The sequence below is a fragment of the Amphibalanus amphitrite genome, unplaced genomic scaffold, assembly GCF_019059575.1.
Source record: "Amphibalanus amphitrite isolate SeventyFive unplaced genomic scaffold, NRLGWU_Aamphi_draft 000092F_arrow, whole genome shotgun sequence".
In the NCBI taxonomy this organism is placed as follows: Eukaryota; Metazoa; Arthropoda; class Thecostraca; order Balanomorpha; family Balanidae; genus Amphibalanus; species Amphibalanus amphitrite.
Genome location: NW_024881588.1, coordinates 480,788 through 492,928, shown reverse-complemented (window position 1 = coordinate 492,928; position 12,141 = coordinate 480,788). Strand labels below are relative to the sequence as shown.

Genomic DNA, 12,141 nt, shown 5'->3' with positions numbered 1-12,141 from the left:
GTTCATTAAATACACTAGCTACTCACTTGTGGGTTACCAAATAAATATTGACGAATCAAACGGCTGAATTTCGCTGTTTACTCATAAGCAATGAAATGCTGAACACATAAAATCATCTCTAATCTTGTAAACATGTGGGATGAGACGGGACTCACCTGGTTGACTCACCTGGTTGGGTTCCCAGTGTCAAGAAATGTAGATGGAAGGAAAGAGTAGGACAGACAGGAACCCTGAATCCTAGACGCGCCAGCCGGGGGAGATCTTCACTTGTGGTTGGCGAGCGCAGAAAGCTGGAATTTAGCGTCTTCCGTTGAGTCCGGCGTGTATGCATGTACAAACACACTGTGGTTTTTCACAGAGACAAAAAAGAAAAAGAAAATGAATACAGTGCAGAGAGGCCGGCAGAATATGCAGCGCGCTAAAGTTTTGTACAGTTGTTCAAGCAACGTTAGACATAGGCGAACAAACTCCCATGCAAAGTGTCATGCAGGACCTCCTTGAACCTAGATAGGTTTGGGGCACATACCGCCTCTGCGGGTAGGGCATTCCAAAGACGCATACACCTCACAGTGAAAAAACGCTTCCTAACATCTGTGCGTGAGTGCAAGGGAAAGATCTTGTGACAGTGACCTCTGGTGCGAGTTTGGGGACACAGGCTAAACAGTTCATCAGGAGCAATGCAAGACTTCCTATTGAAGATTTTCCAACACTGAATGAGATCAGCGCGTGTCAATCGACCCTGAACCGAATACAAGTTCAGCTCCTGCAAGCGATCAGCGTAGCTCAATGAGGCTAGCCCATCGATTCGCTTGGTCCAACGTCGCTGAACCCTCTCCAAGAGTCGCATATCCTCTATGTAGCCAGTGTACCAGACACAAGAGCAATATTCAAGCATTGGACGAATATGAGTAAGCAATAGAAACAACATGAATTCACGCGATCGGCAGACAGTCGACTTTAACAGATTCTGTGCCAAACCACTAGCCTTACGAACCACACCCCTGATGTGCTCGTGAAACTTTAATTGGCAGTCAACGGTAACGCCCAAGTCCAGATGGCTCTCAGCAGAAGGGATCTGTTGGCCGTCAAGGAAGTACTCTGGAGAGACTAGCTTTGATCTAGAGTTGGCAAATCTTAGCACGACACATTTATCGGAGTTCATTCTAAGACCCCATGATGCTGCTGTGGTGTGTAAGAGGTCGATGTCTTTCTGCACATGTTGATAATGAGACAGTGTTGATAGAGCGGGAGCATGAGACACACAGGCATACATTTTAAGATCATCGGCGAAAATTTTATAACTGCTTGTTAACTGTGAGGCTATGCTGTTCACATATACTAGGAACAGAAGTGGTCCAAGGACACTACCCTGTGGGACACCACTAAGGACATTCCTTGGCCGGCTCCTACAGTCCTTAACACAAACCTGCATCTCCCTGCCATATAGGAATGAGGAAAGCCAATCAAGCAAACGGCCATGGATACCCAGAGACCTCAGCTTAGCAATCATCAAATCGTGACAGACCACATCAAACGCCTTGCTGAAATCGAAGAATATTACATCTGTGACTCCACCCATGTCAGCTGCTCTCGAAACGGCGTTATACACAAGTAACAGCTGATCCATAGTTGACCTGCCTGCCCTGAAACCAAACTGATTTGGTGTCAGTAAGTCATTTGATTCCAAGTAGTCACGAAGTTTGGCACAAATAATTCGTTCCATGCTCTTGCACACCACAGAAGTTAAACTGATGGGCCTGTAATTAAGTGGATCATATCGTCGGCCTTTTTTGAATATCGGTATAACATGGGACAGCTTCCATAGGACAGGCAGTTGGCCTTCCTGGAGAGATCTGAGGAGCTTGGGAGGATGGAGGGAGCTTGGGAGGATTGGTGCAGATTGGTGTCATGTCATGCTGAATTGCGAGTTTCTCGTAAATTTGTGACTGGAAAGTGAAAGGAAATCTCATTAAGATACATCACGGTAATTTGCTCCTTTTGTACCCTTTACATTATGCGCATAATGTAATGTTTTGATGCTCTCCAGCAGAGCCCTTAACAAGAGAATATGATGTTATTAAGTGAATCAGATAGCAACTGTTTCATAACCTCTTTTTTCAGGTTGAGATTGTGACAAGACAAGAAAACCGACAAGATGGCTTCATCTGGTTTTAGTGGATTTCTTCGGCTCACAGATATTCTAGATGACTTCATCGCACCATCTCAGGAGTGTATAAAACCAGTAAAAGTAGAGAAGACTGGAGGGAAACTGGGAAAAATAAAAATAGAAGAGGATGGGTCATACCATCAGGTGCCTATTTTCTTTTACTTTTTAGTAATGTTTCACTGACTTCCTTAGATAAGATGCACAACTATAATCCAATGACAAACTAAAGGGAAATTTAGGCTTTTGGAATGGGGAGTCTGATTAAAAATGGGACCTTAACCTGAATCTTTCTTTTGAAATAAGTTGTATCAGTATCAATCTTATTTGCCTGCTTGCTCTGTAAACATTCTGAGTTGGAATTGATTGAATTTGGACTCATTTGAGTAATTAGGCTCATCTTTCTATTGTGCTCCTTGTTGGATCGCCCATAAATATATTATTCTGTCAGATATTTGTGATGTCCTGATGTCTAAAATTGAGAATGCTTCCAGGTGTCAGCTGGCGGTGAGTCACGGCGACTGGAGAAGGCCACCATCTCCCTGAGCGACTGTCTGGCCTGCAGTGGCTGCGTCACCTCGGCAGAGACAGTGCTGATCGAGCAGCAGAGCGAGCAGCAGCTGCTGCGCGTGCTGCGTGAGAACGCCGCGCTGCCCGAGCCGGAGCGGCGCACAGTGGTCGCCTCGCTGGCGCCGGCCGCCGTGGCCTCCCTGGCGGCGGCTCACGGTCTCGAGGCAGCCGCCGCCGCCCGCCACCTCTCCGGCTACCTCCGGCAGCTCGGGGTGCAGTTCGTCTTTGACGTGGGTCTGGCGCGGGCGCTGAGTCTCGCAGAGGCAGAGGACGAGCTGGTGGAGCGTCTGACACGGCGCGGCGAGCCCGACGCCGCTCCGCTGCCGCTGCTTGCCTCCGCCTGTCCGGGATTCATCTGTTATGCGGAGAAGACGCACGGGAAGCTGTTGCTGCCGCACATCAGCCGCGTGCGCTCGCCCCAGCAGGTGGCCGGCTCCCTGCTGAAGCGCCGCTGGGCACAGCAGCGTGGCACCGCTCCCCACCGCATCTATCACGTGGCGCTGATGCCGTGCTTCGACAAAAAGCTGGAGGCGGCCCGCGACGACTTCCGCGCGGCGGATGGTCAGGACGTGGACTGCGTCATCACGCCGATCGAGCTGGAGCGGCTGCTGGAGGCCGAGGGCGCCCGGCTGGCGGACGCCGCCGCCGTCCCGCTGGACCGGCTGCTGGAGGCGCCCGAGCTGCTGGTGCACGCCGGCTCCGGCAGCGGCGGCTACGCCGAGCACGTGCTGCGCGCCGCCGGCCGGCGGCTGTTCGGCGCCGACCCGGGCCCGGTGCAGTTCACGCCCGGCCGTAACCCCGACCTGCTGGAGGCCGAGCTGGCCGCCGACGGCGAGGTGAAGCTCCGAGTGGCCATCGCTAACGGGTTCCGCAACATCCAGAACCTGGTGCAGAAGCTGAAGCGGCGCCGCTGTCCGTACGACTATGTGGAGGTGATGGCGTGCCCGTCGGGCTGTGTGAACGGCGGCGCGCAGAGCCGGCCGCCGGCCGAGCTCGACGCCCGCGCCCACCTAGCAGAGGTGCGCCGCCTGTACGCCGCCCTGCCGGGCGATGAGAACGACGCCAGCGACGCCGTGCGCCGAGCCAGGGAAACTGTGAGTAAGGAGCTACTCCATACCGAGTACCACGTGATAGAGAGTGACACGGGAGCGCTCAACATCAAGTGGTAGGTTTGTAGCGTTACGTGTTTTTATGTCTTTTGTACGCCTAGTATTTCTAAAAAATGAAGTGATAAACGGTGATTGTCTTCGTATATAATGTTGATGTGAATCATAAGTAAGTCGGGTTTATTAGATAATATATCGTACATATATCACAACGCTCAAAGCTACTCGTGTGATAGTTCGTCGTCAGCGCTCTTTTTATGGTAGAAAAATCCGATAGTTATCCTATATTCGGTCTTTACTTTCAAGTACCCTCAAAACCTCGAATCTTTTAGTCCCGCTTAGTACAATGCCTATTGAGTATTGTATCACGGCCTATTGCCTACCCCGCTTATTGTATCTCGACGCGGATAACTGAAAAGATGGGAAAACTGCTCGAGTCGAGCAGGACACTGCATTTAATGTTGTAATTTGTTACGTAGAAAAGTAAAACGTGTATCGTTGCAACTTTGTTGCCCTTTTTTTGAGGCCAAAATGGCGGTTAAAAGTAAGATGTTAAAAAAAACATCTTACTGGATACTGCGGAAGCTGAAAACGGCTGTGAAGGGGCCGGGTACTTTTCCGGCGTTGATCCTAGTTCACGAGTGTAAGTGCCTTTATTTGTATGCACCACCTTTACAGCGGAGTCGTTTTGCCCGGGTTTCACTCCACATGACTGGTCGGCCGGCCTGCATTGGCACAGTGACGCAGCCCGATGCTCTGATTCAGCCGGTCGTCGGTACTCCCCCAAACAAACTGTGCGCGGCGCCCCGCTCCGCACACCCCCGGTCACATCGGGTATGCAGGAGGGTGCCGGCCGGCCTGGGTGGCCAGCGGTTACAGCGCGGCCCGTAAGCCAACAGTGGACGGCCGACGGTCAACTCGGCCGGCGGACGTTTCACCTGGAAAACGGTACTAATGGGGGCGGCTCGCGCGGTTCGGAGCGCGCGCCCAGACCACGGCGGGCCCCTCCGTCACGTAACGGCTATCGCAAATGAGGAAAACGGCTGAGAGGACCAGCCTTTTGCTTGCAGAAGCCGCGGATAGAAATGGGTTATTCACCCTAGGTTTCCGCGTCCGCTGTCTTCCAGAGCTTTATGAGAGGGAGGGAAAGTTGCCCTCCCTCTTCAATGCGTTTCGAGACGATTTTTCAGGAATACGCATTGGCTCCTTTTGCTGGTCGGTCTCCCATTTTGAGCACCTTTTTTGTCTGTTGTATGTTTGTCTGCTTTGTTTGATTAGGCCCATCGATCTATTGATATTTCAGGACCGAGAGATGATAAGATCGGGGACAATGGAATGAGCAATAGAGTCTCAATAGACTGATTCGGGGTCGACTGTTGAGCCGCAGCAACGGACCACATCCCGTTGGGGCGGGAATGTCCGGATGAGCCATAGCCCATAACACCTATCGGCTCAAACGATCGCCCCAAGGGGATGATCCTAGCTCCCGCTGGAACTGCTCTCTCCCGGCCTTTTCTGGTGGGGTGGTGGCCATTCCGGGCGCTCAAGGATGCTGATGGGCTGGCCCTGAGGGTGGAGAGGACGGACGTTGTTTGATGAATTTAGCATGCAGTGTCGTTGAGCTTGCGGAAAACAATTCGTCACGTGTTCGATAGTTCTTGAGGCTCGAATGGTAGATTGATATTTAGCCTACTTTTACCTTCCTTTTCAGTTTTTAAGAAAAAAAAAAATGATTATCTGCGAGTGGGGCGCAGCATTACCAGCGCAGCTAAATGCTGTAGTTATCGGTAGACGTCCCATAAGACGAGCTGAAATTGGTCCATTTCATTTTCACCTAGCACTTTCCTCATTCTTCCTCATTCTCCCTCAACACGGATCTCATTTGTGCGGTCACGTGACACGACCGTTCGACACCTTGGAACGGTCACGTGTCCGGCTGTTTCAACAGTGCGGTCCGCTCAAATGGGGCGGTCGGCGGCGCCGCTCGTCATTGCCTTTCCGGCTGGGTCCGGCGTCACGTCAGACGCTGGGGAGACATTAGAAGCACCGGGTGGGCGACTGGCGAGGGAAGGGGAAGTCTAGGCAAGGAAGTCTACGAGACAGGACAGGAAGCCGTGCAGGTGCACCACTGAGGGATACGTCAGCCGTGACAAGACTCGCCGAGCACGGCTGGCAAGCTCGGCAGCATGCAGACTCCGGCGTCCTACACACTGCTGGGGATGGCGCTGGCGCTGGCCTCCCTGGCCGCCGTGGGCTTCGGCGGCGTGCAGTGGTGGTACCTCTGGGAGACCACCTTCAATGACCGCTCCGACGAGCCCGTCAACTATGGGGTGAGTGCAGATGCCGTGCAGTGCACGTACAGAAAAGGTTGCCGTGTCAAGCGGAAGAGTTCCTGTTCTATCTTCGTTAGACGCTTGTTTGACTGTCATGTTGTTACTAACAGCTTGACGGTCAAACGAGTACATTAAACGTACATGTTGTACGTTTAAGCGGTCAATCAGGTTAACCATGAATTACAAATCTCTGGTAAATATATGGGGTTCCTGGGTAGTGACTCACACCCCACCTCACCAGTGCTGTCCCCCTTGTCGTCCTCCCCCTGCAGGCGTCTGCGTCGTGTGTGGACGCCACCGGCGCCGAGACAGACCCGCAGGGCGTCGGTCTGGATCTGGTGCTCTCCCAGGACCCCGGCGCCGACCGTATCACAGTCAGCGGCCTGGTCGTCGGAGGCGGTGAGAATATACTCAGCGGGGACCTTATCCCATCAGTGTACATAGTGCATAAACATTGAGCTGGATTGAACACAAAAGCATTATTTTGATGCATGTAGTTGCTTTCAGAATCTACATTTTTCTGGTGGTCTACGGTCGTATCATTTTCACGGTTTAATGAAGATGATTAAAAGCATTATCGTTTCAGGGTCCGCTCACCAATTACAGCCGGACTGTGACTGTTCTATTTCTGTTTCCAGGGGTGCAGCAGGGGACAGGCGTGCGTCTGCGGCTGTACTCCGATACCAGCTGCACGCCCACACCCACTCATTTCCTGGCCGGGACCATCGTCTCACCCACCGTGTAAGCTGCCGCAAATTAGCGGTACAACTCCCAATTTGTAACCTGCCGCGAATTAACGTTACAATTAAATGTAAATGTGCCGTATTTGACTATAATTGTGCAGATGTACCGTTTTTTAGTTGTCACTGATCCCGAATGTGTGTTCATTATTGCCCCAGACATACAGGGTGGGGCAGCATAATCGGGAATGCTTTTTGGGCTCTGGTCATGAGTAGGCATGGCATTATTTTGATAAATTATATCATGGCAATGAAACGCCCAAAAGTTGTGCATCATCTGACATGACTACATCCATGAGCATGCAACTTCCTGGAAAAGAGCAGCAAAATAGTTCGACGGTGCTCCAAGTGCTTTGCGCGCGCCCATAGACACTAATGTTAAACGAGTAAAACAAGAACATTTTGTTTAAAACAATGCCATTCCACGTAAAGGTTGCTGGACAGGTCAACGTGTTATCACGGACGATAAGGATTGTGTGGGGATACTTAGGACAAAAAGTTAACGTAATCGTCGTAAAATAACTCTTAGCAGAGGACATACAAGATGACTCACTTGAATATAAGGAAGAAGCTCTTGAGCATATTAAAAAGAAACAATGTTCAAAACTTCAGCGACCAAAAATCTTATCACCGACTGGAATACGATAAAAAAGAATGGCATGCCATATAGGGGATTGTATCGAGAATATTGCAGCGGTCATGCAAAGTAAACATCCTGTTGAGGTGATGGACCTATGGGTGGTCTTCAAGGGAGGTGCACGTGGTGCACCCTACTTCATCGAGCCCGGATAAAACGAGCACCTCTGGTAAATACATCCACACTCTGGCAGACTCACGTGGAGTCGTCGGAAGAGAGGATCACTGACGGTCCAGATCACGTCTTACGAGGACTCTGTCCGTGCTGGTACTGCAGTGAGGACGACATGTTATTGTGTAGGGCACCTCCACCTGAGATGAACCAAAAACTTCTGGTCCTTCAACTCCGCCGTTTTAAATCCGACCAAATTCTTTATATGGAGCGTTTTTTGGTAGAAGTTTAATGAACAACTTATCATCAGTAAAAACGGTCTTCAGTGCAAGGTACGAAGCTGATGGGCGATCATGGACAAGCAGGAGGCTGCACGTGCATGCGCGTGCTTTTGGACCCGCCTTGAGAAGGTCATCGACGCGAAGGGCGGTCAAATAGGATGAGGGATAGGTAAAAGGTGACCGATTGATGGGATGTTGTTAAAATAGTGCTTGGAGCTATATTTTTAAATTCATGACCAAATAATCCCGTTTGATATTTATTCCCGATTATGCTGCCCCACCCTGTATTTATAAGTCTCCGATAAGATCCGATAAAACCTGTCATTTGTCGCACAGAAGCAAAATGTGTGAAAAGACGACGGACCAAAGCTGTATTAAATTGTCCAATCATTCCAATGGATATTTTAATGTTCTACGTCACACGTAGCTTCCCACATTACGCATATTTCACGACTCTGAACACATGCATGCTATTTCAAGGTGGTGAAAAAGTCAGGGTGAGATGAATTGTCTATCATTTTACCCATTGTTACATCATGTACTCAACATTTCTATTTTAAGTGACCTCACCCGTCTCCACAGTGACCGGTACGTCGACGTCACCTGGACCATCTCCGGCTACCGATTGGACGGCTCCGAGAATGACGTCACCGGTGACGTGATAGCCGTGCAGAGTCCGTCGGGCCGGGTACAGGCGTGCTGCACCATCCGGCGGCTGCCGGGTGCCGCGGTCACGGCCCGTCTGCTCCGCCGCGCCGCGCCGCCGCCACTGCGGTGAGGTGACGCTGGTGCCGGGGTACGGTCCCACTGCCCGCCTGGTGCCGGGATACGGTCCCACTGCCCGCCTGATGCCGGCCTGGTGCCGGGGTACGGTCCCACTGCCCGCCTGATGCCGGGGTGCGGTCCCACTGCCCGCCTGGTGCCGGGGTACGGTCCCACTGCCCGCCTGATGCCGGGGTGCGGTCCCACTGCCCGCCTGGTGCCGGGGTGCGGTCCCACTGCCCGCCTGATGCCGGCCTGGTGCCGGGGTACGGTCCCACTGCCCGCCTGGTGCCGGGAAGGTAGCGGTAGTCGGTAGCTGTTGTTGGTTATTCTGCGCCTGATTCTGCGCCATGTTATGGGTTGTTTTGGTGCTGTGAGGGTTTGTTAATTGTTATGTTTTATTTCAGTATTTTAAGCATGTAGGTAGGTAGTAGGTACTACGAATTGCAAGTACTGAAACTCAACTGAAAGCTTGACTGGAAGTTATCGGATATCATTGCGGTTCAGAGTGATTGATCAGGGAGATCGCACTAATGAATGATATGATCAATCGCACAAGCCCACTGTGCTTGAGATAAAGAGGCAAGGGTTCCGACTTCCCCGCACCTTTGCTTCTTGTTCGTAATATAGGAGCAGAATAATGCGACAAAACTTATTTCTTTAGGGCGGAAGGGAATTCGGTGCCTGCTCGAAAATCAGTTCACCCGGCTTTTTTTACCACGGCCCGTGTCTGATGAGACTGACCTTGCTAGTTATCCATTAGTATAATAACACGGATGACGGAACAAAAATGATAGACGAACGCGTTTCGGCTAAATCGCCGTCATCAGCGTCTTAAGGATAACTCCTTTTGACGTGTTTTTTTTTTTTGTTCCGTGTTATTATACTTGTCTCAACTGAAATACAATTATCCATTAGTGTTCGTACGGCGCGTGATTTACGCATCGCTAATTAGTAACTTAGTCCGTTTTTCTTAAGTTCGACCCTCACTGTAATCATCTCTTTGAACACAGCACGAGAATTGCTAGCTGAATTACTTAGAAAACTGGCTGGCGCACGTTGATTTCACAGACGATTAATTTTACTCAAAAATATTTCTTCCTGGCTCTTATTTCCCAGACTCCTAGCTCGTATTTGCCTTTATATACAACCCCACAGGGATAGACATTTTGTCAGAAATTATAACTGAACTGATCAATAGATCGCACGGCGTTTAACAGAACGGTATATCATCGGTGTTTAAAACTTATTTGCAAAATATTATTAATGTCTGCAGTACAATGTGCGCTAACCAGTTTTCTAAGTAATTCAGCTAGCAATTCTCGTGCTATGTTCAAAAAGATGTTTACAGTGAGGGTCGAACTTAGAAAAAACGAACTATACCAAAAGGTGCTCCTTTTTAAATTTTGGTCGTTGGATGCAATATAAAGTCGATGCACAAATGTGTAATGTATTTCAGTGACATTTTACATCACATCGTATCAGTGTACTAACAACACCAGTGCAGCATTCCACGCTGATCAACGAAATCATGGATGTACGAATAATATTTAATATTTTTATGTGAATAAAATATTTATACGTGTTGTATTTGTTCCGTGGTTCCTGTATAGTCAACCCACACAAATATAGCACGCAGTTGCAAATAAAATAAACCACAAAAATGGCCACGGAACGGGACACTTCGACCCGCGGTTTGCCCCAACATTGAAACAGAAAATAGTCGGTCGCGTTGATGAGTCACAAATTTGCAACTGCTATATATGTTTATCACGGGAGCTGTGTAATATTTATTCCAGACTCTCCCGAACTGATAGAGACACGTCCGCCCACCAAACCTGTCTGATGGGACGACACTGCACACTACACAGCGCACAGATAACACCAAAGTCATAAACACAAATAAATAGCGCTCTAAATGATTTCACATCAAGAGATGAGTGAACAGTCCCGCTGTTCAGATATTAGTGGCTAGTGCCCACACAGCACATCAAACACCGACAAACATCGGATGTGAACGGAACCACGGCCGTCCTACTCTGCGGTCAGTGGCGACATCTATATCCACCCTTCACCGCATGTGACTCTGAGCCCGCCGGCAGAGGGCTCTCCCTGAATGGTGATGCCGTTTTGAGAGTTACATTTCATCCTCCAGCGCTGTGACCTGGGTGTCCGTTGTTCGGGTGGATGTGACTGATGACTGGGGAAGCAGCGGCCTTCTATGATCGTTCTTGCCAAATATCGTTCGGCAGACGCAGCAGCACTGAAAGACAAGCGGAAGAAACGTAAGGATCAGCCAAATGCACCGGCACGGTCCTTTGGATTCCAAACCGTCGTGCTGACTGATTCATAGAAATACACGGATCGATAGGTTTGCTATGAGGAAAGTTTTCAACATTCGCCAGCCCGTTAGCCAACGGTAGTCGTAATGCTGCCGAGGTGAATGATTCACCAAGCGAATGATTGCATCGGTATACCATACCCGTTCCGTATCGACTAGTCTGGGGGGTTTTCCATCATTACCGTGTTCCATCACGCCGCGGGACTCAACGCCCTCTCATCTTCCCTTTCCTCTTTTCTTCACAGGCGACTCGACACTTATAAATCGATATTACTAGAGCAGTAACATAATTTAATACCAGTAAAACGCCTTTTGGGCGAAGAACGAGCGAGCGAGATAGTGAGCCCTGCACGTGCAGAAGGGCGAGAGGGTACTTCCAACGGGCTTGTGCAAAGCACCCTTCTAACCGGTCGCTAGCGGTGTACCAAATTTGAACGCAATCGGTCCAGCCGTTCCTGAGATCTGAAAGCGGCATTCTGCACGTGCGCACGTGCAAATGGGGTCCAAAATGACTTTTGCACGGCACCCTACTAACCGGTCCCTAACCGTGTACCAAATTTGAGCGCAATCGGCCCAGCCGTTCTCGAGATCTGGAAACGCCCCCTGCACGTGCGCACGTGCAGTAGCACCCTAACCGCAACACATGGGAATGCATTGCCTGGTGGGTGCCTACCTGTATGCCAAGTTTCAGCGAAATCGCCCCAGTAATTACCGAGTTACTGAAATGGGAACAAATTTGGCACCTCTTATTGTTGTATTTTGCACGTGCAGTGGGGGTCACTCACATAGATGAAGAGTATCCGACCTTTGGTAGAAGGGATGCAGCTACCCTATAAAAATGACCGCAAGACCATCGCTCAAGCCGCTGCTGAGATATGGGCCTCTCAAAATCATTACTTTTGCAAAACTGCTTGAACACCCTTGACTTTTCACGTGGCACGTGCCACGGCGGTCACTGAGATGTATCAAAAGTAGTCAATTACGGGGTAGAAGGGATGGGGCTACCCAGCAAAAAAGACTGCAGGCCAATCGGTCCAGCGGTTGCTGAGATATAAGCCTCTCAAAAGCGTTACAGGCCGGGCCGGGCCGGGCCGGG

General features: G+C 50.2%; 3 protein-coding genes across 5 annotated transcripts in view; 2 read left to right on the top strand and 1 right to left on the bottom strand.

Moving 5' to 3' along the window:
• Nucleotides 1-1,891: 1,891 nt before the first annotated feature.
• LOC122380159 (cytosolic iron-sulfur assembly component 3-like) lies at nucleotides 1,892-4,060 on the top strand. The gene is made up of 3 exons (XM_043363030.1): nucleotides 1,892-1,984; nucleotides 2,122-2,311; nucleotides 2,659-4,060. Exons 2-3 carry the CDS (start codon nucleotides 2,156-2,158, stop codon nucleotides 3,901-3,903), a joined length of 1,401 nt encoding a protein of 466 aa, XP_043218965.1. The 5' UTR covers nucleotides 1,892-1,984; nucleotides 2,122-2,155; the 3' UTR covers nucleotides 3,904-4,060.
• A 415-nt stretch (nucleotides 4,061-4,475) lies between these two features.
• LOC122380155 lies at nucleotides 4,476-9,664 on the top strand. The gene is made up of 4 exons (XM_043363024.1): nucleotides 4,476-6,170; nucleotides 6,446-6,572; nucleotides 6,812-6,914; nucleotides 8,525-9,664. The coding sequence occupies exons 1-4, from the start codon at nucleotides 6,027-6,029 to the stop codon at nucleotides 8,718-8,720; spliced, it is 570 nt and encodes a 189-aa protein (XP_043218959.1). The 5' UTR covers nucleotides 4,476-6,026; the 3' UTR covers nucleotides 8,721-9,664.
• Nucleotides 9,665-10,140: 476 nt separating this feature from the next.
• LOC122380154 (phospholipid phosphatase 1-like) overlaps nucleotides 10,141-12,141 on the bottom strand; it is a 38,053-nt gene continuing 36,052 nt past the window's right edge. For all 3 annotated transcript variants that reach the window (XM_043363023.1, XM_043363022.1, XM_043363021.1), the window contains exon 7: nucleotides 10,141-10,967. In XM_043363023.1, the coding sequence (XP_043218958.1) occupies nucleotides 10,842-10,967 (126 nt within the window). In that variant the 3' untranslated portion in view covers nucleotides 10,141-10,841. The remainder of the gene's footprint in view (nucleotides 10,968-12,141) is intronic.

Excerpts from the sequence above, each read along its gene's own strand:
- LOC122380159 (XM_043363030.1), top strand. The coding sequence starts at position 2,156 with ATGGCTTCATCTGGTTTTAGTGGATTTCTTCGGCTCACAGATATTCTA. Across the intron at positions 2,312-2,658 it reads AGGATGGGTCATACCATCAG|GTGTCAGCTGGCGGTGAGTC; the intron begins GTGCCTATTTTC and ends GAATGCTTCCAG.
- LOC122380155 (XM_043363024.1), top strand. The coding sequence starts at position 6,027 with ATGCAGACTCCGGCGTCCTACACACTGCTGGGGATGGCGCTGGCGCTG. Across the intron at positions 6,573-6,811 it reads CGGCCTGGTCGTCGGAGGCG|GGGTGCAGCAGGGGACAGGC; the intron begins GTGAGAATATAC and ends TTCTGTTTCCAG. Across the intron at positions 6,915-8,524 it reads ACCATCGTCTCACCCACCGT|TGACCGGTACGTCGACGTCA; the intron begins GTAAGCTGCCGC and ends CCGTCTCCACAG.